General features: G+C 37.5%; 1 protein-coding gene across 9 annotated transcripts; it reads right to left on the bottom strand.

The window, feature by feature from the left end:
* Positions 1–177: 177 nt before the first annotated feature.
* On the bottom strand, positions 178–27,649 carry CREM (cAMP responsive element modulator). Of its 9 annotated transcripts, none has more exons than XM_074157418.1 (9): positions 27,609–27,649; positions 26,827–26,950; positions 19,085–19,231; positions 15,461–15,552; positions 15,173–15,318; positions 10,792–10,980; positions 5,273–5,305; positions 3,148–3,304; positions 184–1,300 (listed from the first exon to the last, which is right to left on the bottom strand). In XM_074157418.1, the coding sequence occupies exons 1-9, from the start codon at positions 27,647–27,649 to the stop codon at positions 1,156–1,158; spliced, it is 1,074 nt and encodes a 357-aa protein (XP_074013519.1). In that variant the 3' UTR covers positions 184–1,155. The 9 variants fall into 9 exon arrangements, with proteins under 9 accessions (XP_074013525.1, XP_074013519.1, XP_074013521.1 ...); XM_074157417.1 differs by having other exon boundaries at positions 191–899; XM_074157420.1 differs by lacking the exon at positions 5,273–5,305.

Below are 27,649 nucleotides of genomic sequence, written 5' to 3'. Positions count from 1 at the left end.
ACAGAAAATTTAAGGAAATAGCAGCCATATAACAGACAGTTTCTTTCAGGTATTTACAACATACTTAGCATCACGTCACGAGTTTAGGTATACTTTTTGCTTTTGTCCTCTTCCAGATACTCATGGCTTTTAAAGCATCTCAAATGACCAGATGTTTAAAGGAAATCAGACACTACGCAGGTTAAACAACATGGTTCTATTAAAAACTATCTTTTACCATGGCACTCAGTGACAGTAATACAATACTTTTTTCCATAAGCAACTAATATAAAAATACGCCATAAAATCATCTGTAGACTAGTACGCTAGTACATATGTGTAATCATAACATTCTTTTATAAACTCTTTCCTGAGATACCTTGGGTGGTTTGATGTTCTTGTATTACTGGATGCATTATCTTTATGATTAATTAAAAGCAATTGTAAAATATTTTGTATGTGCAGGACACTCAGTAACATGTAAAAAGTAGTATGTAAATATATGGCAAAGAAACAGCTCTTAGAAATTATGCGCTTTTTTACTTTGTTACATTTTTTAACATTTGGCTCCTTGGGAGATTGAAGGGAGGAGCACAAAGAACCTGAAATTAGAGCTACAAATTGATGAAAAGCAGGAAAGCATTTCAGGAATGTTAGAAGTTGGAATATAATATAAATGACACAAAGAGAAAGCCATAATTCACGTTGGCTATGTATTGCCTTATAAAGCAACTGGACATATTTTAGTCAGTTCACAGTATAATAAATATTTTTACTAATCTGTTTTGGAAGAGCAAATGTCTTTTAGGGTTTCAAGCTCCTCTATAAGTTTCTTGTTCTGAACTTCTAGCACTGCAACACGACTCTCCAGACATTTTATGTATTCTTTCTTCCGACGTCGACATTCTTTAGCAGCTTCCCTGCAAAAAGCAGAAGTAAAAAGTGCAACCAAAAAAGCCATTTGCATGCCATTAGAAAGCTCAGCAGAGTATGGAGACTATGACAGAATTCCAAATTTTGGAATATCTCCCAAATCAGTCTTAAAACACTAAGCAAAACTGGGTTCCACAAGGGCCTCAAGTGTCTCTTTCTCAAGTTCATATGGCAATCTGTAGAATTGCTTCCTCTCATGCCTCGATTAAAGTTCATAATAAACAAGGTCCAAATGAAAGACAGTTATTCTGCTTTATGACAATAAAGATCTTTGAGGGCCTTGAGTTCCTCAATGAGAGTCTTGTTTTGGTTTTCAAGCACAGCCACACGATTTTCAAGACATTTGACATATTCTTTCTTCTTTCTGCGACATTCTCTGGCAGCTTCCCTGGAACCAATACAAGGCAAATGACTACAGGAACAGCCACAATATGGCAAAGACTGGATAAATGACATTACCTGCAATCCCTGCAGTTCCACAATAACAACAACAACCACCACCAACTGTTGGATTGCACAAACAGAACAGCAGATAGCAGCCATAAACAATAACATGATTGAAATACAATTCAAAACAACTAGAACTTGAAACAAATTCAGTATCAACAAATACAAAGATGGAACTAATACACAGAGGAACTGAGAAAACAGTGAGTAAATGACATTGACTTGAGCTATACAAAACATTAAGACTGAAAGCTGCACTTCTTCCAGTCACATTCCATTTTGTGTGTTTATCAGGGGTATTATCTTCTGCAATCAAAATCTTAAAACCAAACCCAAAGAATTTACTGTCAGAAAATACAAGCATAACACTAATCTTTTCAGCTAAAAAGCTAGATGCCAAGCTTACAACTTGCTGCATTTTTTTTACCTTAATTTAACAAATCTACAGTAAAATTTAAGTCCAAACAAATAGAATTTATTAGCATTTCAGTATTGTCCACCTGGCACATTTCAGCCACACGCGTCTGGGGTATTTTTTGTTGCTGGCAAATGGCAGTCTGGAGCCATTCCCATAGCTCTGCTCAGAATTCTGTATTCTCAGAATACTGAAGCTAAACACTTTGGGTAGTATTTTCAGAAGTATGTGACTGAACAAGCATTCAATTCCAGAAGAAATTTTAGAAGTACCAGGTGTCCACTCCTGTAACATGACAAAATTGTGGAGCGTAACTTTCCAGCAAGTTATGTGAGAGACAGCACAGTCACTAGTTTAAAACCGAAGAGAGGAGAAACAAAAGGAGGCACAACAATGCAGAAATCCTTGTGAGTAATTTAAAAATAAAGGACAGGCATGAGAGCAAAGCAATACCATGAATTCAATTATAAAGCAAGCGGCTATTGAATTTATTAGAGATCTACATAGCAGACTATTTTTTCCATTAATCTAACTGCCATTGATAGCGGTGGCTATGCATTTAAAAAAAGAAAAAGTCCCCTACGTATAGCAAGAAGAATGCATAGAAAAAGACTGGCATTTGCAGCATACAGTCAAATCCCTGCCAACTAATTAAAAAAATATATAGCCACCTTGCTCAATATGCCTCACAAAATGACAGGGGCACTGCACAGTAACTTATCGCAATAGCCAAGTATTTAGGAAAGCCTATAATTATCATTCCATCCTAGAATAAGTCCTCTTCAAAGCATCATTAATGGACAGCTGCTAATGAGATCCTCAGATATTTTCCTAACCAATTTTTTGCTGGGAAGTTTCAAGATGAACAAATCCATACCGGTCATTTTACTGCCAGTAGGGAAAAAAAAGTGAAAAAAAATAATTCAACAATAAGTATACCTCCAGATCATCACAAAAATTATCAGAAAGGGACAACAGTAACACTGATTTCTGAATAAATTTTAAATTTAAATTAATTTTAAATTTAATTTAATTTAAAATTAAAAATTAAAATAAATTAAATTTAAATTAAATTTAAATTAAAAATAAATTTATTTTTCTGAATAAATTGTAAATAAATTTACAATAAAATTTTACAATTAAGAATCCATGGTCGTAAGGTCAACTCTAACTTTCCAGAGCTGACAGCCAATATTCAATGCTATAAGGACGTGGGATGACTGACAAAGAATTTCTTGCCTTCCTTTCGTCAATCACAGGCAGTGCTCATGACCTTAAGAAGAAAACTTCATCAGAATGTTTTGGGGTTTTGTTTTTGTGTTTGGAATTTTTTTTTTATTAAACACGGACTATTAATTGTTACATAGTCTTACCTATTTTTCATAAGTCTCAGCTCTCTCTTGCGTGTTGCCTCCTCTGCCAGTTGCTGAGGGCTATGCAAAGTCCCTGGTGAAGCTGCCATTACCACTCCCTGAGGTAAGGTAGTACTGGGAGTTCGAATCTGGTAAGCTGGCATGTCTCCAGTGGCAGCTGTATAAAAGAATCGTATTTTAAACTTCATGGCAAAAAAGAACTATTCAAAAGTCTCTCTGGAAATAACAGATTTCTGTTGATGAGTTATCCAGGATCCCCGCTACATGAAATATTTCACAGGCCTGCAATGTCACAACTATATTTGTTATCTTACTAGCTTTTATTTCCACACTGTAAAATCAGTTATCTAAATCACCGTAGGATGTGGCCCCACTAGCCAGCCAGACTGAAGCCTGTGAAAGATTCCACATGGCTCTTTTCAGATGACATAGGGAAAGCTGTTTGAGAAACACTGTTAGAGCATCCATGCTTATCTCCTGTTTGCAGAATCCCACAAAAAGATACTGTGGCAGCCATTGAGGTTTATATGCTACTCCTGTCCTCTAACAGAGGCTTCAGGAGTCAGCTTGCTTCAGAAGTGAACTTTCTCCTCCTTCCCTGAGATACCAACAGCACCAGCCTTACTGCCTCTCCTCCCTCTACAGCAGCAGTTTGGCAACCCTTGGAAAACCAGTGAGAACTGCTGTTGCCAAAATGAAAAGGAACAGCAAGTGCTCATGGGGAACAGGAGTATGTTCCTTGAGCAAGAGGACCACAAATAGGATGCTGCAGTATTGGTGGGCAAGAGGAGGTAGTGGCGGTTGCACAGGAAGGGCTGTAGCTACACAGTAAATTGGAGTGCAGAAGTTCAGATTCAGCTCCTGAGTCCACCAATTTTGAGCTCTCCCCAAGCTAAATGCAGAAGGCAGATCTGAAATCTGACATGTTATTTGGAACCAATACCTTCTGATAGTCTCACCCCCTTTTGTATTCTGAGATACTTTGTTCCTACATGATGTAGCCCAACTTTAAAACACATAGAAAAAAATATGTCTGTCTGACATAGAAAAAAAAAAAAAAATCAAACAAAAAAATGTAACCCCCTTCAAATTATAAGCAAGTATTTACATATTTCTTCCCATAAATATTTTATATTATTGCATAACAAAACTTCAATTTTTGTCGTTAATTGAATATAAAAGATGAAATTTCAGGGGCTGTTATGTTATACTTAATTTATATTTTAGTTCTTTAAAGCAATTCAAATAATGGAAAAACTTAACTTGGAAAAATAAAATATAGACAAAAACACTTTGTGGAGGCTGACAGGTAGAGCAGTAAAGAGACATCAGTCAACTACGGGGGGGGAAGCAAATCAAACCCAAAACCTAATAAAAAAATTACTATTATTCTTATTAAGTTCATGCAGGTTCTTCACTAATCAAATACAAAAAATAGGATCAAGCTGTGTTTAGACTACAATTCTACAGCCATGTCCTGAAATCATTATCAGCTTAAACACTTTGCACCTCCCCCCTCTCTCAGTCCTGCGGGTAAAAAGTGTTTGTGGAATTACAAGATGAACTGGACCAGTGAACTGACCTGGGTTAGGGATAATTCCCTGGGGACTGGGGAGAGAGAGAGAGAAATCAGCCCAGAAGAGCTCTGTAAGCACTAACAGGCAAGGCAGCCAGCGGTGAACACAGGGCTTGGTCTTCTTGTATATCTATAGGAGAATTACTTAACCTTTTAAGTTCTCCACATCTGTTAGCAGCCCCAGTTATGTCAACTGGACGACACTTCAGCTCACTATTTATAAAAATGGAATTTTAGAAACTCTTCAGGCTCACCTTTATGCTGACCACATGACCTACATTATATAGACTCTATGGTAAGAGCTGCCTTTTTCTCTCTCTCATCACTAGATTAGATAAAAAAGAGATGTTATCTTAGCCTACATTAGCTACAATGAATCAGAAATCCAAATGAGTAATTTTGTAGATCAAGTCATGGGGAAAGACCCATAACCAAGGTCACCTCAGCCTGACAAGACCAACTACTTTGTTGTCTTTGTTTGATTTACACTCAGATGCCAGCTAACAGGACTTACTGCTGCTCTTAAGAGGACTCAGTGTGATAATGTACCGGCAACATGGCTTAACAAAAGCGAGTCCCTATCTCAGCAGGGATCAGCAAACACCACTCTGAGTAACAACATGTTGCGTGAATAGTTTGACCAGGTTCCAGTAGTGTCTGTCTCTGCCTAACAGTTGGCTCACTTATAAACCTACTGCCCTGGTAACAGAGACAAATAACCACTTTGGTGGTACAGACATTCTAAACCCAGACACTGCAGTAAAAAAAAAAAAAAAAAAAAAAGCATAGCATTGACAAAGTATCTTTTAGTTGTGCAGTAATTTGTGCTTTATGATGCATTATTGCAAATCAATTGTTTCAAAGTCTGCAAAATTTTTGTGTGTTATCCAAAAGAGACATTGAGAAAGATGAAACTGGGTTTAAGGGGGGGAGGAGGAGGTAGGGAGGGGAGGAGGGGGAAGTAGCCTTGAAAAAAATCGTTGTTTAAGTCTAATAATGTATCTCCATATTACAGAGACGAGTCCCTTCCATTTCAGCATCTGAGACAAAAAAATCCCACACATCTTGATCCAGCCTGACAAACTTTTGTGGCCATTTCTAATGAAACCCCATGGAGGTTTAAAGTCATTCCGACCATACCAGAAGTAGGACTGTTAACAAAGCAAAAAAACGCGGAGATAGTGTATTTCCCTAACACATTGCCTCAGGTCATCTTTTTCTTTTTTTTTTTTTTTCTGCTTAAAATTGCTAGGGACTAAAAAGTCCCTGAAAATCTAAAGCTCTGAGCTAAGACCTACAAAAAGGAAATTATTAACAGGAAGACAAACAAACAAAACACCAACCTAAAAACCAAACCACATTCAGAAGAGTACAACGAACCTTGTAAATTAAGCTCTGAGAAATGAAAAAAATAAAATAAAAACCCAAACCTTGTATTGGTAGGTTCATGGAAGAAGTAACTTGCTGAACACTAGAGAGCATCCCTGCACTTGAGTTCTTTCAGTGACTATCCAGGAGAAAAAAAGCCTGATGTATTATGTATGATGAAAAAAAGCCTATGTATTAGCACGGCTATTCTCCCCTTCTGTGAGTCATAATGATGGGACTAGATTATCAAAGGGTTTTTAACTTCACCACTGAACTGGCTAAACAAGGCATGAATCATTATTCCTTTGAGCATTAAAAAAAAAAAAAGAGAAAAAAAAGCAGCGCAAACGGTGGACTTGAAGATCAGTATCTTTGGATTAATGAAACAATACGCACCAGCAATGAGCAGCAGCACGTAGGTACTGGCTGCGAACTGGTTAACATTACAGATCTGCCGGAGGCAATTGACGAAGCAGAAAGGAACTGACTAAATCGCAGCATGACTTGGGGCTGACGTCAATGTGTATCTTGTTTGGAGTTTAACTTTTCCAGTTCCCTACTGCAACGCGATTCCAGGAAATCTAATGACGTCAGCCTTTTGAACTCAATTAGCTGAGGAACAGACCATTTTAACAGAGGAGGAGAAAACAAGCAGGCGTTACAGCACTTAAAAATTATTGCTCTCAAATTTGTTTGCGTTCAGTATTTTCTTTAATAATAACAGCATAAGGTTTATTTACACTACTGAAACAATGCACACCTTTCTCTTACAGCTATGCTTAAGTCTATTTTAGCTATCAAATCTGAAGTGTTTATTGCTAAACAAAGCAGTGTCATTTTTACAAAATAAAACAACAATTATAAACTTACTAACATATATAACTATCTCCACAATAAAGAAGGACTGAAAAGAAGGAGTGGTGGATTTTTCAGCAAAATCCTGCATCGAATAGTAAAGATTAGTTATCTGAATCAATGTGTGCAAGAACTCACGTACTAACAGTGATTTCCCCCTCCCCCAAAAGAAACTGTTAAAACTGCTCTGAAATCCTACACTGACTAGATATAACCAGAAGCTACTTGTACTAGTTTTGAAAGATGAAATAGTTACAGCAACAGGTTCAAAAGAAAATGTCACAAATACCAAGGAAGCACTGCTTAAATACCCAGAAATATCATGCAAAAGACTAGCAAAATTTTTACCTGTTTCATCGCCTGTTACAGCCATGATCAGCTTCTGCACACACGACTCTCCTGCTCCTCTACCACAGCTCAGCATGAACTGTTCCAAACTAGCAAGCATGTGCAGGATTACAAGCAAGAGCACTGACATCACAATGACCTCACTTGCTTACCACTGTCATTAATATGCTCTGTCACTGGAACAGCTCACTGAAACTACAGCCTGAAGAACTCCTTTTCCAGTAACCCCTTTTTTTCCTTCCTCTTCCATATTTCTATAACCCTAGCTTTGTTCTTTTCCCCTGAATTATTCATAAAGCTACAGAAGGCACTCACCACTAAGCTGGCTGTAAAGCAAGACCTGAAAATTCACAGCACTGGCTGAGAGAAATTAAAACGTGGCTCTAGAATTCACGAATGAATCAGAATGATAAAGTCATGACTGAATAGAAAATAGGGAAATTTTAAAAAGACATGTCATTGTTTTGATTGGAGCAGTTCCACTAAAAGGCAGAGAACTGACAGACACATGTGCAAGCCAGGAAAGCTTAATGAACTGTAACAAACAGGCAAATGAAAGGCTAAAGCTCCTTGCAGTGGGGGGCAACCCACAACCCACTCACTTAATTTCAGTTAAAAGCTTCAGAAAAGATTGAAGAAAGCTCTAACAAAGTAAATCAACCTAAAGCTAGTGATTTCAGATGCTGGCAGAACATAACAGGCAGAACAGTAACTCTGGATAGGAGCTACCTCTCCCCAACTTCCCTCCTTTTTCAAAATAAATCCAACAGATCTGGTTGACTTAGTTTTAAAAAATAATTTTAAAAATCTCAGCTCTAACAGAGTTACTCCTTATTTATATCCATTTAAATTAAATTAGTTTCAGACCAATCCAGGCACTGGTCAGTACATAGGGCATAGCAAACTTCTCAGGCTTTTGTCTGAAATAAACAAATTCAGACTGCTAATTCATCAACTGTGAAGCAATACCAAGAAGAGCAATAATGGAAGCATCAATGTGAAAGATGAGCATCCTGCGATTATAGAACCACTTCAGGATCGTATGAACAGAAGATCAGAATTGAAGCACACAAGAAATTCAAGCCACAGATCTCAAATATCACTTTTCATATCACTGACCATATTATGAAAACACACATACGTCCCAACACCATGATTTTTGATATAACTTTTCTACACTCATTTTCACTAATAATTAAACACTTCCTAGCTAGCAAAAACCCCCTTAAGCTGTATTAGGAAAATGTCAGGACATCAGAACGACCTCTTATTTTGCCTATGAATATAAACTTGTAGCAAATGGAATAACACCCAGTTGGATCAACACCTTTGGCGCTTTTATACTAATCCTTTTTCCCCATTACAGGTTATCAGAAAATATCAAGCACGTGGCTTATGTGTTGCCATCCACTATTATATGAGACACATCAACCAATACTTTAGAAAAAATATAGATACATAAGCTATCTGAAAGATTCTGAAACAGATCTTTTCTGCCCTAGGACTGATACTCAATGTTGGGTTGTGGGGTTGGTTTTTTCTTTTACTTCTGCAATTATTACAAATACAATTCATATCCTGTCTACCTAAAATAATTATAAAAATATACATAAGTGGAAAGATTACGAAGCAGAATGTTGCTTTTCTATTATAATCTGTGCTATCAGGATATTAGCTGAACACTGAACTGCCTTTTTATTTTTCCCTGTATATGTTATGTAGCATTTGTCTTCTGTGTGAACAGCTATGAGCATCACTAAAGCACTGGACTTTGTTTGGGCCGAAGCAAAAGAGAATTCTAGGAAGTCAACTTCTGTGTGCATGGACGGAGAACAAATCAATTTAGTTAAAAGCATCTAGAAGCTTCCAGAAACAGGATATAGCAGGTATTCAGTAGCTGTCTCTGAATCCATTTTGAACGTTTTCACCACAGGCAAGACACTTAATGGGCTACACCATCAAGTAGTTGAACCCACCACTGAAACTGAATAGGGAGGTTAGATGACAGCCCTGTCAGAGGACAACCCTGAAACACAGAGTCTGTAAAGGAAGGCCAGTCAAACAAAATTCCCAAGGACTGAAATGCTGCCAGACACAATCCCTAAGTTCTGTGCTTCTTCACAGACTGGGGAAGTTTCAGGAAATAACTGAGGAGCTACTGTCTCTGCCCTCCCCCATGCCAAAGTTCTGAAGGATCAAAGCAATACGTACAAAATACTACAGTCAATCTTGAGAGATGGAGAATTCCTCTAATTTAGGGGATGTGTACGCACAGGTATAGAAAAGAGACTCATAATCAGAAAACATGCACTATCAGGTGGGAAATTTGAATGGGGGACAACCAAATTTGGTTCTTAAGGCTTTGCTAAAGATGTATTCATAATAATATTTAGTAAAGTTATAACAATGCTATCTGCATGATAAAAACTAGTATTTTGGTTTAGGCTTTTTTGTATTACAAGTCTCAGAGCTTCCTTGAAATGCTTCTGAAGAGTCTTGGAAAGACAATATATTTCAGCAAAGAATTAACCAGCGGCAATGGAAGAGTTCAAATTAGGTACCACTATTCAGCATTGTCTCAACAAGTTCAGATATCTACAAGCTATTACCTTTATTTACATCCTGGGCTTCCTTTACAGCAAAGAGATAGAAACAGCCACTTAAAGACAGAACTTATTTCAAACATCCATATTAGGGTAAAAAAGCACCTCAACCCGGACTTCACCAACTGTTTCAGATATCTGTGTCTACACTTAGTTGATGACTCTCATCCACTCCATGATTACATAGCTCTTCCCCATTTTCAAAGGTTTTCCTCAGCATAACCCAAATCCCAACCCTACCTTCCCTGCTATCAGTAAGAATCCAAGTTACCTTTAGTTCTCAATCTGCCTCAGCATTTCCAAAAGGCTGGGAATGGTGGAAGGAAAAAAAAAAATCCTGCATAAACTACAGCAAAGTTCAAGAGCTTACTATTTACAGTTCAATTCACATGTGTGCATTTTATAGAACCTACAAAATGTTCTTCTGTGAGAAAACTAGCTTCAGTAAAGGATCTCCTTTCTAATAACTACAAGAATCAGAAGTTGCAAGGAAATTCTGCCCTAATTTAAAGAACTTCAGAACTTGTGTTTTATTAAGATTAACTGCTGAAAACAACAAATTAGTTTCATATATTAAATGAGAAGTAGCCTCAGCATCTCATTTCAATCTGTAACAGGACCTTTACTGCAATTAAACATATATCTCAAAAGCCTAGACAAAGGAATTCAAAGCAGAAAGTGATTTTGTACCATTATTTCCTCCTTGTAACTTTTTTAATGAAAAGAAGTAGCTGCTTTACTGAGCAGAGAAACTGAGTTTACTCCTAAGACTTTCATCGTTATTCATAAATATTTTATTTAATAGTGCAATTTTGTCAATACAAAATAAAAAGCCTTTTCAGAAAAATTGTTTTATATGAAAAAACCAAAATACAGTAGACTAATAAAATATACCTTGAACAACAACTTGGCTTCCAGGAACAAAAAACTGTTGTGTGCCATCAGGTGATTGTCCTGCGTATTGCACAATGGTAGCACCTGGCTGAGGAGCTCCTGAATTTGTCATTGTTAATGTCTGTAGTCCATGGACACCATCTGAGGATGGATTAGAAATCTGGATTGTACCACCTTGAGTTATAGTAACTAAACATAAAAAGAAAAAGAAAAGTTAGGCAATAGAAAGAGATATAACACATGTTAAAAAGCACATCTCCCTTTTAAAGTAACACGCAGGCTCCATAAGGTATTAAGGGAGGGAAAAAAAGAAATAAAAAATGAGCAAGTTGTTATTTCAGTCTGGCCTCCAAAGCAGAAAGTGCCCCATTTTGGGGCAGGGTGGAAGACAGAGAAGCAAGAAGAATAAATCATTGTCTCTGTTCTTCACCAGATCCAGGACAAGAGCAGGATACCAGCAGCACACGAGCTTCCCAGCCAGACTTGTCACCTGTACCTCCCAGAGAAGTCATACACAGCCAGATTCTGCCTCTCACAATTAGCACCATAAAAGGTATGTTTACATCATCACGGTATCACAGCACATAAAACCAGTCAGTTTCGGTTCCCAAGCAGTAAAACACCAGCACAGAATCATACAAAGTTCTTGGCTCCACAGTGAGCCTGGGTAAACAATTATGTCACAGCTGTCCTGCAATTATTCATTCAGATCACAATCCAGTACTTTTCTAAACAAGAGTGAATTAACACCAGTAACTCTCTCACTTACAGGACTGATTCCTGCCATATTCCCAGAACACCACACTGCCCCCCACCCCATTCACTGTCCTGATCTCAACCATTGCACAGACTTGTTGTGCTGGAGCTCTACTGGAAATTGGGCCTTCAATGAAGAGTACAGGACTTTCCTGGACAGTCCCTGGGGTTGTACATCATGCAGGTGGATGGGTGTAAGTGGCATCTTCTCTTCTAGCTAGGACTGAATATGGTGCTAATACCATTCTCTCAGAATGATTAACAGCTCTAATCCAGAAAAATCAGATCTTTCTCTCCCTTCCAAAACTGGAAAAAGCAGCTGAAGTTGGTCTTTCCAAAAAGATTTCTTAATTCTCCAATTATTAAAAACCTAAGACAGCGAGCAACCCAAACAGATGGCAAAAGAACAAGTAATTTTCATTTTCCCTACATCATTTCAAACAGAACATCATGATATGCACAAGTAGGCAAAGAGGGGAGGCAGTTGATTCACACACTCCAATTGAACAAACAACTCTTGCACGGTTAGACCACCACCCCAGGTGAGGCAAACCAATTTTGTTTCAGTATTCAATAAGCAACGTGACAGAACTATGGCCAACAGAGCAGGTTTGTAGTCAGATCAGGCTACAAGGCTGGTACACAAGACAATACCTTATGCAAAACTATCCATTCCCCTTACAGAAAGATAACACATATATTGATGGAGGTAACTGGGAAAGACACTTTATCTAGCTGGTCATGCCTGTCAGTCTGTCTGCTTCCAAAAGCCAAAGCCAATAAGCTCTGAGGAAAAACACACTTGGGAACCATGGCAACATACCATTTTGGCTGGTAAAAAGTAAGCAAAGAACAGCCATCACTGCTGCTAATAGAAAATAAAAAAAATTTTTTTTCAAGCTCTTACAAAAATAGTCATCCCAGACGCCCAGACACCAACATACAGTCAAAATTATCTTTTCAACTAAGCTGCCTTTTCTATGCAGGAATAGAGAGAAAAGTATAGAAAATAAGGAATCAGCAAATGTAGTAACATATCTGTTTTAAACCAGGGCACAGTACAGATGGCTGTAGTGACACTGCCAAGACCAGTTCTTCATTGCCATGGACACTGTACAAGCTTAATTCATGAACTGCTGGATGCCTGCACAAGACAACCCACACAACCAAAGCTGGCCGAGAAGAGTACTCAGATATAATAGTGATAAGCAGACGTAGAGAGCTACTGCCAGGAGATGTAAAGATAAAACAGATACAGGTAGTGACCTGCATCATATCCAGACTGAAATCAATGCAGGAGATGCTGCATTCCCACACAGTATTCCCAGTTTTAGCTCACAGCAGTTCCTGAGGATCATAAGCAGCCGACAGGACGGCTGCTGAAAAATGCTGCAGATCTGTGTCTTATATGTGTAAGGACTAGAAGTAAACAGTCAAGCCCTCTTTGGTAAATTCCAAATTAAAACCCCCTCTACTACATGGAGATGACCATCTTTGCTAACACTTTGACTCAACTTGAAATCTAACTTTTCTGGCAAGCAATAACTTTAAAGGTAATGATCAAGCATCCTAAGAAAGATTTTGATGTAATTGTTCCAAACCAGAATTAGACAGAACACACAGACTTCAATGCAGCAAGAGATGTGTGATAGTTTAACTTACAAAGTTTAACTTAAAAAAACAAACAAACCAACCAACCAAAAAACCCTAATGAACTAATAAATTAGGTAAGAAAAACCATTTCCAGGAAGACGAAGCTCTCAAAACAAAGTTTTTGAGCCAGAATCAGGAGAGTCTATGAAGGCTGCATTGCATCCTGAAGCAACGCCTCATTACAACTGAAAACTTATTTAACAAGTTAAATTACCTTAAATACACAGCACATGTTTTAGACTACGAATTTAACTTATCCAAAGAAAAAGCAGCATAAAACAGAACTCTTCTAAGCTTGGCTCATGTGAAAGCGAAGTTTAAATTAAGATAAATAAGTTTTAATTAAAGTTTTGCAGACTTAATTCAAGCACACTGTTAGTGATATTCTTTTTTTGATTTTTCAGAAGTAAATATTTGGTTGAAAAAGAAAGCAAAACCTGTGAATTTCATTATTCTTTTATACGCTTTCCTGTCACTATGATTTATAGCTATGTTCAAATTAAAACATCCTCAATTTAGAGGTAAGAACCACCTCCCGCAAGACATTGCTAGACGTACGACTCTGGTTTCCTAGAGGAATCTACGATTAAGAAACCTAAACTCCTAATTTCTCAGAAATCCTAAAGGTTTGAAGGCTTACTAGAACACAGTAACAGAGTACAGACACTACAGCATTTCTTTTTAAGCCTTGAAACTGGAAAAAAAAAAAAAAAAAAGGATATATTTGAAGCTAAACCTCAGCTAAAACAAAAATATAATTTAAAAATTGAAGAAAATAATTTAAATTTGGTCAAGGATACCTGACAGATTTTGTATTGGATAAGTGTCATTTACCATTACTACAAGTCCACAGAAAAGAGCACTCCAGATATTGGACATCATGAAGCAGACATTTATTTATGTCTATACCTTAAGGAGCCCAAGCAAAAATACCTTCTATGCTGAAGGGGTAGATATTATTATAGGCAAATTCTGCTTTGTCTCAGAGTTGATAGTTACTTTAGTTGCATAAATTAAATATAACTGAAGAATTCTAAGGGTGACTAGAATACAACTAGAGAAGTACTCTATTATCTTTTCTATGCCATTGCAATGTTTCAATAGACTTCCTCTGTTCTCTTGTTTCAGGGAAAAAAACCCACAACATTTCTTTTGCAATTTTCCTGTCATTACATCAAAGGAAAAATACCTGCATTTTGCGTGAAAAGACATGAAAAATATAACTGTAGGAGTGCAGCTTTATCTAATACATAATTGAAAAAAGAGTTGTTAGAAAATTATCCCTTAGATGATACATGATTAAGTCCAAAGAAGTTGTGTGGAGTGAGGTACGCAACATTTTAAACATAAATGCAGGAATTAAAAAAAAAAAATAAAAAATCTATAGCACAGAACTGTGAATCTAACTTTTAACTTGTATTTGGATGAAGTATCAAATGTTGGAGACCACGATTTAGGTTAGTTCTGCAGCTAGAGTGTTCATACTTGACAACTGGAGAGGAAGAGACACAGTTCTTTCTTAAAAGAAAATTCACAGTTAAGAAATAATTTCATACTCCAACCCTACACTTAAAAAAAGTCTAACACACTAATTGTCATTTCATGTAATGAACAGCACTAATACATAGCAAATCACAGTAATTTGAAACCGCAACGATTTATAACACTGAACATTCACATATAAGTGTCAGCATTTTTCATTTCACCTAAGCCTCACCGCCACATTTTTAATGCACAGGAGTTTTAGAAGAACTAAATCTGGTGACCAACAAACATTACAATAAACAGACTAAAAGCCTATAATGCCCATGTTAGGAAAATATAAATATAAAAATTGTCATTATTTAGAAATATAGAAGCTCTCATTCTTCATCATCAAAATTCAACATCTCAACTTCACTATGGAACTCTTCAAAACAAAGCTGTTCCTATATATGTTCTGCAACATCACATAGTATCTTTGCAAACATACTGTATTGCCCTGTGTTAGTATGATACAGGCTGGTTGGCATGGCCATCGCAGAAATTCCAGAAGGCGTTCCTTCATCATCTGACTTTTCTTCTTCTTCAATCTTCGGTACTGCAGGAGCATCTGATGAGAGTTCATTCAAAATTTTTCTAAAAAGGAATGTAAATAATTTTATATATGTGAAGATCCATATCCATGAGAAAACTAAGTCACTGGCTTTTATCAGACAGTTTTGCTGTAATACATAAGCTGCCTTTAAAAACCAGCAAGACCAAAATAAAAAGTCCTTACCGGTATGAAGGCCTTCTTGAAAGTATTTCCCTACGTTTTTGAGAATCAATTATCCCTTCTGATTCTGCAGATTCATCTGCAATCGATGCTACCTGTAATAGCAAAGTTTCTGAAATTCATAACTTCATTAAAAAAAAAAAAAAAGAAGATATCAACAGAGTAAAAGATTATTTTTAAAAGTTCCTTCCATGTTTGCATACAGGAAGTTTCTGCACTTATGTATCACTAATCATGTGATCTTGGACTTCCTTTTTCCAAAGCAAATCACATATTACAAGGTTAGCAACACAAAGCCACTTAGATGACATCTTCCATTTGAAAATGTAAAAAATCAAAATAATCCAGGTTACTTTTTTGTGAGTGACACCAAGAAAAAGTACTGAAGGCAGATTAAACATGAAATTAAATATTTAAAAAGACAGAATACTGCACTAATACACCTTATACAACAGTATATAATACAAAAGCCTCTTCAAAACCACACCCAAGCTATTTGGAAAATACGTTTATTTAAATATACACATTTATGACACTTACCAACACATGTTCATAAATACAAATACATTGCTTAGTAATACTGTGCAAGTTTTAGAAACTCCTGACAAGTCCAGAATGTCTCATTTTCTCAGACCTTTATTAGTAGTATTTTCACAGGTTCTCTCTTAAAATTACCAAAGATGACATTAAGGCCTGGAACTGAATCACACTCTTTACCAGCAACAATCCTATTACACAAAACTGGAAGTGATTACTGAACAAGGAAACACACTATTTTCTTCCTTCATTTAACTACTCAGAACTATTGGTGTGTAAGATTTCCAAACTGAAACAGTGCAGTAAAGTTAGTGTGGAAAACGACCTTTTCACCTGAAAGCAGATCAGACTGCAGTTTCAGGCTAAGTGCTGTTTTAGGCTAACACTTAAAGTCATTAAAACTCTACACCAGCCTAACGAAAAAAAAGACCACCTAGAAATAATGAGAGGTACTTCTGCATGTCTACAGATGTATAGCTCCAAACCAGACTTCAGAGCTGACTGGCAGAGAAAAAAGAGCTTCAAGAAGTTTGTATTCATCCTTTCGCAGGATGGACCAACACTGACCAGCAAAGAGGTCTTCTGAAAGGTATTTCTCTCTGGTACCCTACGCAATCTGCTTGTGGATCAACCTTCAAGCCCCTGGCATAAACCTTCAAAAGTAAAGCAGTATTACACAGCCAAGAGTCTGGGCATCCTATCTCAAAACAGAACTCTCATTCTACAGGGGGAAAAAACAGTAATAAAAATCTATTTGGTTCAGGCCAAACAGCAGGAAAACAAGACCTTAGTACCTTTAAAGCTTCCCATTCCACTAAGGGTTACCAATAGCCACCCCTAGTTTGTGAAGAGGGCCAAAGAAGTCAAGAACAGTTATACTTTGGGGAAGAAGGTAAGGAAATCAAATGACGATTTAAGCATTTTAATGTGGAAGAGGACACTTTCTGCAAGAAATTTCAAAAGTTCTCATTTTCTTCAAGACAGATACATTTAACATTTCAGCTTGTTCTAATAGTAAGCAACCATGTTCACATTCCTAATCAATCGAAGCCACTGGTATTTGTTCCTGGGCGTCATTCAGACTTAAAACTTTACCACACCGCTCTGCATTTGAGCAAATTTAACTTTGAGCTCATGTTAGTCTGCCAATATCTGATACGTTACAGGGAGCAAGTAGAAAAGTCAAAAGCAATCTGAACTTCAAACCTTCCTACAAGTAAAACAACATTAACAGAACAATAGGGAACGTGATATAGCTAAGCATTTTTTTTTCCATCACAAAAGCAACAGCATTACAAGAAAAAATTTTGAACACCTTCCAGTTTAAAGCTGCAGGTGTTTGAGGGAGAGGTCATGGAAGCTTTAGAATCAACCCTCAGTGGTTTTTTTTTTATTTTTTTTAAATTAGAGTAAACTGATATCAATTCCCAAGTTCCCCACTGTTTGGCTGAGATAGGATATCAAGTTAAAGCCAAATGATCTAGAGGAAATGCCAGATGGCAGGATAAAGTACTTAAGAAGATCACAGAAGGGCTCAACAACCTCTGCAATGGAGTCTTTTACAGCATCTTCAAGCCCTTCTTGTGCAGTCACCTTACTTGCCATTAGCATGCTCAAATGAAATCAAAGCAAAATCCTAGAACTAACTATTAATCAGGACACAGCTTTCCTGTCTCTACTTCTTTGGGAAAGGGAAGACAGCCAGAATTCACTCAATACAACAAATAGTTGACTTCCACTCCCCTAAGAAGACACAGCAGCAGCTGGAAAGAGATTCCAGACAAATTCTTCCTCCTGAGTTTTGCAGCAAGTCCTCTGTATTTGCATGTATGTCCTGACTATAGTGACTTGAAGAAAAGCAGTGGCAAACTGGGAATGACTGTAATATGCTTATCTGATAAAGTTAACTCTAGTACATTACAGTTAGAAAGAATTCCATTTTAAAAAGTATTTATTTTGTATAGTCTGATTTGACTTCAAGCTTGACCAAACCCAGGTGTCTTCCCATCTTCCGTGCCTGTTTCAATAGTGATCTAGAACTTCAAAACCTTACCAGGCCCACCATCTACACCTACTGCTTACAAATAATTATTCAGTATCTGGCCACAGTTTTATTCTTTTTCTCTAATCTCTAAGATAAGTCATATTTATATATGCCTTTTTATTTATTATACTTGAAAGCCACTAAGTCTCAAACATTGAAGTTGGCTTCTCAAGAAGACTGACAACGCATGTCTTTTCCTTAACATGTTGCAATGACTGCAGGTAAAACAGTTAACACATAACAGGTAAAGAGCCTCTCACCAGAGATATCAATTCTATTTGCAAAAAGCAATTCAGTTGACATTTCACAATCAAATTTTAAGAAAACTAGAGCAAAGGCATTCCTAGCTACAAGAAAAACACCAATGGGAGGCCAAGTCATTTTCAAAGCACTGCAAGTTCATTGTCTCTAGTCTTTTTCACTATTTAAAAGCTCTGAAAACTCTTAAGCATTTTGCACCAGTCCCTGTTTTCTAACATCAGCAATTTTAAACATGTGACGATTTGCCAAATAAATGTTTATTTTGAGGCTGCCCTTATTTTTGATCTTTATGTATCCACACCCCAAAAAAAAGCAATACCAGATGCTCTAACAGGGCCTGCTAAAAACAACAAGGAATCATTTGACTATGTTTACTTCCATTACATCCAGATGCTCTCCAAAAATACAGTATGAGATACTTGCAAGTTTATGAGTTCGCAGTCTCATTAGAAACATGATGTTTGTAGAATTTAACAAAACAGAAAAAAATGCAAGGTACACTAAAGTCAGGCCATGTTATTACACAAATATGCTGTTGCTTAAGGTTCAGGGTTCCAAGACACAATTACTTAAAAGATAAACAGGAAGCATTAAGGAATCGCTACACAATGCTTGTAGAGCTGCTACTGGTTGGCAGTTTGCCACCTTCCCCCCTGCTGTTTCTCGCACCATATAAGTACATCTTGCAGCACTGGTTAAGAATGAAGAGAAACTGAAGATGGGGTTGGGGGGAAGAGTTATGAGGCACCAAATATTCATGAAAATGTAAAAATAAAAGAGCTAACCTGAACAGCTTGCATGTGTGGTGACTGAATGACTGAGGGCTGTGTGGCTTGAATGACACCCTGGACATGAACAGTTTGACCAGAAGGCAACTGCACTAGAGTTACAGCTGGAGATCCTCTTCCAGCACTTGATGCAGCTACAGAAACCTGCAAAAATTACAATCATCGTGTTTAAGTAACATGCCTTAAGACTTCATCACATGCTTTTAGAAGTGATACTAAAACAAACTGGTTCTGATGCCATATCTAAAAATAGCTTAAATGTGTTTAATTATACAGAAATAAACTAGTTTTACTAGTAAAAGTTTGGTGTGTATCTTTCCAAATGCTACAGAAAGCTTAAAACTGTCCCCCAGAAAATTGCAAATCTTTCTTCTTTTTTTTTTTTCCTTTTCTTCTCCAGAGACTTCGTGTTTTCTCTTCAACTAAAAACAACTCTAAGCTATCACACACAAAATCTGCTGTCGCTAGCATGAAGGTTAGCAAGAACCTCAAGAAATGTAACAAAAAATATCAATAACTGAAGTGTTATGTTGCTGCAACAACATAAAGGACAGAAAGTTCTTAGTCAGGAAAAAAAATTATAATGCAGAAATGCTTTGGTTTTGCTTTGTTTGTTAGGCAAGAAGTTTAGTTTGAACTTATGCTTTTCAGACACACATCTCAAGAGACGTGAGAACTTTTCAGATAGCAAAAAAATTGTTAAATAATACAATACATGGATTTATATGTTGTTTTAGTTTAAGAAATCCTCTTTCTAGACATATATATATCTCTCTCTCTTATTCAACAAAAACAGAGTTGGAGTGTACCAGTGCCTTAATATAAAAATAAAGAACAGCTGTACCTTCTTTAAGCCTAGCAAAGCTGAAGAAAGTGTTTTGTTTAGGAATAATCTGATCCCTTTTTCTGATGACATTTTAGAGCACACACAGCTTTCCCCAGCCCTTGGCTCTCAAACATCAGTACGAGAATGAATGCGTTAAGAAACAGTTTAACACCTACAGGCTAAGAAATAGTTCAATATTTATCCTATTACTGTTAAGTCTATTAACAGAAACAAATACTGAAGGCAAAGGGAAAACACTATGATTGATCTCAAGTTCTATGTGATGAAACATCTCTAAACTCAGAAGAGAATGACGAAAATAAATCATACGATAAAAAGAGATAGTGTTTTTCAAAGCAAACTGCATTGAAAAAACTTATTTTTATATTCTGCATGTACAAGAATAAACCCAGACTCATATCTAAAATTCTGGTATTATTCCCTTCCCAGCTTAGTTCTCAGCCCCAAAAAGTATCTGGTATGACCAGTAAAAGTAAAAAGAGATGACAGTGAGAAGAAAAGCATGATGAATGCTGAATATAAAAAGTTAAATAAAGTTTTGTATTTTTCTTTATTCACACTTAAGGGGTTTTTTAATTCCAAATATTAAAGAAATTTTCATTCCTGATCCCTAAGCCATTGCTTGTCTGGTAAACATTCATTTCTTGATGCAAAAGAAAATTTTTAGCTACTATCAAGATGCACTACTATCAAAAAGGCCAGATGTTGCCTCAAATGATTTTGAAGACACAATGTTTCTAGGAAACACAGACAGGATCTTGTCAACATTCACTATGTAATTGTTCAATTGTTATAGGAAACTGAACCACTTTTCAGGAAATAGAACAATTGAGGACATTTCTAACCCTGAAATGGAAACTATCATTCCTTAAATGGCATTAAATAGCAATGTGTAAACAGGATATACAAACCTTCTGAAATACAAACCTTCTTCCCAACCAATAAAACAAATATTAACATTAATATCAGGAATCGGTATTTGAGATGGTATCTAGAAAGTCTCAAAGATTTGAAGAGTATGATCTACTTTGTGTCAAAGCTGACATCATACCAAACCCAAGCTTCAAGGAAAGAGCATGGAGCAGTCTATATGTTTACTAAGCATTCCAACCTTTCCAAACATTACAAAGGCAATTTCACCAAACTTTTTGATGTACTGCTATCTTTGTGAGAGCTGCAATCTGATACAATACTCTGTGTATCAGAAAGAACTTTCTGAGTACAGCACAGACAATACAAGGTGAAGAGTTTATGAGTTTGTTTTTAGTACACAATGGGTCAGGCACATATAATCAGGAAGTGATCCAGTACTCAAGATTAAGAAACACTACATTCATTTAAAAGCTCCTTATTCAGTATAACCATACAACAAAAAAAGAAAACCACACTCAGCTAATACTCTTTTAGACTAAAGTTTACAATATCACAGGAGAAATTGTTTTGTCCCCATAAATTCAGATAAGAGATTAAATGGGGGAAGTAGGGTTGAAGAAAAAGGACATGATAGTGTTTTAAAACTGGATAAAACCAAAAGTGATTTGTTTGTTCATTTATATCTATTTTAAATAGCTCAACTTGATTTGATCACCGTTTGCTGAGTTTCCACAAATACCCAAAGGTTATACAATCTAATCCACAAACTTCACTTTAAAATGTCCGTGATTGGTTTGTATTAGGTTTGTTTCTACAACTAAGACTGAAAAAAATCTTTCCAACTCCCTATTCTGCACGTTTTATAAATTATTAGAACAATTTTGATTCACATTTCCCTTTGCAGTTTTCAAATTGAGTATTCCAGTGTTAACCAAAATACTAGAACCTTTTGACGCTACCATGAATAAATGCTGACTGAAGCAGACTTGGCAAAAATACTACTTTCTGACATTAGTGATGAGCAATGCTACCTTTAACATCATTACTTTAAAGGCTGTCTGGTACAACGACTGAAAACAATCCACAGGAGCAACTCAGGAACATAGAAGGTGAGGGGAAGCTTAACACAGTAAGCACCTGATTAAACAGTCTAAGGGTTATGTCGCTGACAATGCCAAAGAGACTTCAGATGTTGTAATGTCCTTTTGGGTTCTGTCCTCTTAGGTATGCTACAGCCAAGTCTAATAGCTTCAACAAACATCAACCACACATTCTGTCGTAGCAGTACGGTCCCAGACTTCGTATGTTTGGAAATGTAAGTGCTCCCTCTTCCAAGAAGGGAGAGAAAACTAGCCAGCAAAAAAGATCATGAACTATCTTCATACTGAGGCATACATTCTTTCAAAGAAAGAGCTTACTTATCAGTTAGCTGGCTTCAAGATGCGTTTCCATCTGAACAGTTATACTGTGGACGTACGCACTCTCGTCACCCAAGGTCAGATAACTTTTCCCTACAGAGTACTACAGACGTTGCATTCACATTCAACCCCTCATACCTCAAACATTGCTGATACGAAGTACATAGTGCACAGCTCCATCTGATATCTGTTCCTGCTGTAGAATCTAAACACTACAAGGACTCCAGAAGTGAAAAGTACTTCTGGTAAAGGGAAAACCAAGGTAAATGCATCTTGGATTCATCTAACGAGAGCAAAGGACTCACCACACTCAAGCAGCACATATGGAAAAGCTGAAGACAGGGAAGTTCTGTTCAATTCCAATGCCAAAGTACCAGCACATATTTTTAAGGAAGACAAATTAGGCCGATTTCAGCCATTTGGTGACAGCTTATCCTTGAGGAAGCACAAAATGGTGACAAGGCTGCAGCTTTACAATGCTCTAACATCAACTTTACTAAATGTCCTGGACTTGCATTTGGCAGGCTGGTTTTAGAGCTATATTTACAGCAGCCTGGAAAACTTCTACAGGGCTCAATCTGTTGGGAGCAAGATTTAAGACAAAGCTGGATGCTGAAAGCCCAGAAGGAGAATAGCCCTTAAGTGCTAAACCTGAGAAGTCCCAGCTTGCAATGGCTATGCACTCCAGGCTCCAGAAAATTCTCTCTGCTCTCTCTGAGGAGGTCTCACACTGTAAATCCTGACCCCTGTCTAGTTCAGGGCCAGCACTGAGAGCTCAACAGATGCTATCTCAGATCAAGACAGCAGACAGCTGTACTAATAGATAGAATATGACAAAGTTTACAAAAAGTGATTAAAAGAAGAACTCGTCAAGGATGTAGGATTAAAGAAAAAAACCACAACTGAAACCATTTTGTCAAATCTGAAAATGGTCTAAGTACATTCATCTTACATTTTTATAGTAATATTTCACATAGCTGAGCACAGGGCAACACAGAATGCAGTATGGCCTCTAGACATTCTGCAAAAGGAACATCTAATTTCTCTTTGAATAACAATGAAGATGTAATTGTTCCAAGCTTGACAATCATCATCATCATCAGAATATTTCAATACAAATTAACTTCCTTTTAAAAACAGCCCTGTGTGTATTAGTATAAGATCTGTGAGTGTGAGACAGAACCCACGGAGCCCATCTCAAAACAGGTTGTGAAATTTTCTACCTTGCACCTTTGTTCTTCCCTGAAGAAATGGTGTCGAGCTTCTGTGCACACAGGTGTTCTGTACACTTCAAAGAGCTTCTAAAGACAACCATCAAAATTTTTACAAATTAATATTTTCCTACCTAATTATTTTGGTGGCTGGATCACTAAAACAATACCGTGTCAATTCATTGACTGTCTGAAAGCGAGGGATGCAAGAAATTCAACTATAAATGTGAACTTACTCTATATTAATTCATTTTATTTTAAAAAAAACCTTTTGAAGACAGAAATTGTCATTTTTGCCTCCATGGATGAAAGATGCATCTCATTTTTGCTAGTTTCTAATTTACTAATGTCTACTTTTGCAGCAGAGGTAATTTTACTTTCATCACCACAAAAATGCAGTATATAGCAGTATCTATTACACAAGCTAAGGCCAAAAAAAAAAAAAAGATGTTATCTTCTCTCTATTAATAAAGTATAGTAAGCCCTCTTTAGCACTGGAGATTATCCTAATCACACCACAGTGCTCCAGCCCAGATATTCTTAATGTTTCCTCTTCACTCCCTCCCAATAGGGGAGACATTAAGAATTCTTCAGCACAAAAAAAGTCAGCCCTCTAGAGTTTATCACCTGATCGAATACCTTGTCTACCTTTTTAAACCTAAATGGCAGGTATTTCTTTAAAAAGCCTGAACTCCAGAGGAGGGAAAAACAAACCAAAAAAAAACCCCAACAAACCCCACTACAAAAACCCCACCTCCTAGGCAGCTGCATCCCTCAGCATTTTGCTAGTCATTCCCTGGCCAAAGTCATAGTTAAACAAAAAAACAAGCAAATTAAAAACCATGAAATTCCATCTGAACATAAAAACCACCCACCTTTTTTACTGTGAGGGCAGTCAAATACTGGCACGTGCTCAGAGAGCTTGTGGAGACTCCATCCTTGGAGATAGTCACAACCCAGCTGGACACAGTCCTGGGCAACCTGCTCTGGCTGACCCTGCTTGTGCAGGGGGGTTGGACCGAATGATCTCAAGAGGCCCCTGCCAACCTCAACCATTCTGCCATTCTTTGATAAGAATGAATACTCAACAAAATGAGTATTAAAAGATTATGTATTAAAATGCTTTAGTTCTGACAGAACAAACCCAAGGTTGAACAATACGGTTTGTTTCAAGGAAAAAAAAAACAACCACCAAACAAAAACACCGCAGATACATCTGAAAAGGAGCCCTCAGTTTCAGTGACCAGGCATTTTACCTCTCGGTAAGAACCAAGTCATCCTTATTTTCTCATATTCCTGCACATTTGCAAGAAAATTAGTAGGAAAGGTGACTGGAAGTTGGCACAAGGTACATTTCAATCACTTTAAGTGGCTGTCTTAACTGTGGTCCTCCAGAGGCCAAAGAGGGAGAAGGAGCTATCTGTGCCCATCTGTAACAGTTAAAATACTCAGATGCTGGACCAGCAGCAGAGACAGGAATGAATTCCTCGGGAACACCCCAAATTTCCCACCCCGTACCAGCAAAAGCAGACAGGAGATGTCCCACACCTCTCAACGTCCACCTCTAACCCTCGCCATGACAAAGCGTCTCACCTTCAGAGCCTGCCAGGTAGGAACATAAGGTAAGAAAGTCCTCCTCATCTTAAGCCAAAGAAATATCACGACAAGGCCTTTCAGCAATAAGCTTTCTGCCTGAGCCCGTTTTACCCAAAGAAATGCTGAGGCAGTTCAGCCCCACGATGCCAGGGTGTGTGCAGGGGCAGGGCAGGGTGGGAGGGCGGCAGGGCGCCCTGCAGGCCCTGGCACTGAGGGGAAGGGAGCAGAGCCGCTGGCCAGGTCCACGGCACTGCCCTGACGGCTGAGGCCTCCCAGCTTCACTATTTTTCACAGAATGACACACTTATCAACCCCACTTTTCCTGATGGCCCAGGAGAGGAACATCGACCCCAGCAATGAGCACTGAGCAGCCCTGACAGGTTCAGGCCTGATCTCTAGGCCGTCTGACCAAAAAGAGGGACTCCCACATGTAAACTCCAGACAATTATCTGGACTGTTATCCTGAGCCTTCAAACTGAAGTACATGTGTTTCATTTTAGTGTTAATTGACCAAGATCAGCAGTATTTCAGAGTTACTAGTTTTAACGGAAAGGCCTGAGGCCCACACCCAGTATGGCTGAATCTTCAGGCACAGTACTCAAGCATCAAACGCAGATAAACATAAAAAGTGTTTTCCTCGGGACCGGCAGAAGCCCTCCTACAGCATCACTGACAGCTTTGTCTCTAGATCAACATTAAAAATCCCAGGCGACAGAATTCACAGGTATTTTCTTCAAACTATTGCACAAGCCAATAGATTTTACATGTAAATCATCCTGTAAAGTTAAAACACGAAATCTGAACTGAACTATCAAAGAAAGAAGAAATGAGGGAGATGACATCAACAAAGCAAACCAAATAAAATTCTTGGTTTCATGCTCTATTGTTAAAAAAAACCCAAATAGTATTCCCAATGTTGCAGATATAAAAACCACAACAAATGCCACAGGTAACAAAACCAACAAATAAGTGCTGATAAATATTTTGAGGTCTACTTTGTGTCTGAAGACCCAACAAAAAGCAGCTGCATTGTCTTGAAAATATACCTATAATGTAAATTAAGTATCTAACATACCAAATACTTGGTAAGATTTGATGCCATGTAACTTCTAACTTCTGATGATGAAGAAATTCTGTAAGACATTTTTTAAAATCAGTTCCTTTATTTCACAAAGGTTTTTTTGCAGATCCTTCTAAGGGATTTAGCACTGGCACAAAGGCTATTTCTCTCAAGCGCTGAATGTTTCAGTGCATATTTTTAATGTTTGAGAATTGTTTTTACATTATCTTTTATCCATTAACTACCAAAGAAGAATCCAGGTATGACTACCATACAGAACACGTAAAGTCTATTTTGGAACTCCAGACACTGTCATTGGATGCACGGGGAGAAAACAAAACATGCATACATTCAAAATGCACTTGCAAGAAGATTAAACACGTTCTGTACAAAAACTGGAACTAGGAAAGAACCATGATTATTTTTAGCCAGTTTTCATTTTTGTTACACAACACATCTTCAAGATACACACGTTTTAGCGATGTTTCATCTTGCAGCCACCTCAACTCTTTAAGACCCTATTCCCATCTCCATAACAAACATAATGCACTAGCCCTTTGTTAAACACCACAGGCATAGTTTTTAGTTTTTGGCATACCTTTGCTATATTTTCCCCTATTTAACAACAAGACTTATAGAACACGAGAACTCAATATAAATTGATAATTTAAAAATCACAGCAGTTCTCAATATCACTTTATTGATTCTTCTCATCTTTTCACTTTTCAACTTACCTCAGATCCTGGGGAAATTTTACTTCGGCCTGGCTGATTCTGAAGGTGACCAGCATCTCTCTCGGGCACAAAATCTACTGCATTGTCATCTGGTTGTGATTCAACCATTTCCATGGTCATCCGTCTAAAAGTAAGTACAGACATATCTAAATAATCCAGTACAGAGAACTATATCAGGCACCTGGGGAGAAAACAGCAATTCCAGACTATTTTATATTTGGAGCAGACAACTAACAATTAACAGAAAATACAGAGATTTCTCTCAAAACTGTCAGATTAACTGAATAACTTTCTTCCCATTCCCCCATAATAAAATATTAATTCACAGAGCCAGGAGCTCTAAAACAAGTACTTTGGAAAGCTGCAAGGAGGGGCAGGTCTGGAAATGGTTCTCACGGGAGGGACAAACACAGAGTCCCATGGTCCCGTGCAGCGTCAACAGCGGGGCTGGGAGCACGGTGCTCCAGAGCAGCCCACCAGCACTGCAGGCAAGGTCCTTTGTGCCTCATGTCTCCCATCGGACAAGGCTCAAGCTGACCATCAGCCATGTGGTGCTACAGGCCTCTCAAACCTTCTGAGATACTGACCCCTGGCTGGGATCTATGCTTGAACTGTCTGTAAACTACTCATGGCTCAAGACCCACAATGATTCTTCTTATTTTGCAGGTTTAAAAGTAGGGTAAGTTTTCATAGAATAAGCAACTCCCTGACCCTCAAAAAACTGAGTTTAAACTCCATAGAGAAAGTTTCCAAATATATCCTCTAGATAAAAACACAATTACCTGACAGTTGCTTTTCCATATTTCTTGGCACATTTAGTCAT

This window comes from Numenius arquata, chromosome 12, assembly GCF_964106895.1.
Source record: "Numenius arquata chromosome 12, bNumArq3.hap1.1, whole genome shotgun sequence".
Classification (NCBI taxonomy): domain Eukaryota; kingdom Metazoa; phylum Chordata; class Aves; order Charadriiformes; family Scolopacidae; genus Numenius; species Numenius arquata.
This window is presented reverse-complemented; position numbering and strand designations above follow the sequence as displayed.

Excerpts from the sequence above, each read along its gene's own strand:
- CREM (XM_074157418.1), bottom strand. The coding sequence starts at position 27,649 with ATGACTAAATGTGCCAAGAAATATGGAAAAGCAACTGTCAG. Across the intron at positions 15,553-19,084 it reads CACACATGCAAGCTGTTCAG|GTAGCATCGATTGCAGATGA; the intron begins GTTAGCTCTTTT and ends TTGCTATTACAG. Across the intron at positions 1,301-3,147 it reads CTGAGACTTATGAAAAATAG|GGAAGCTGCCAGAGAATGTC; the intron begins GTAAGACTATGT and ends TATTGGTTCCAG.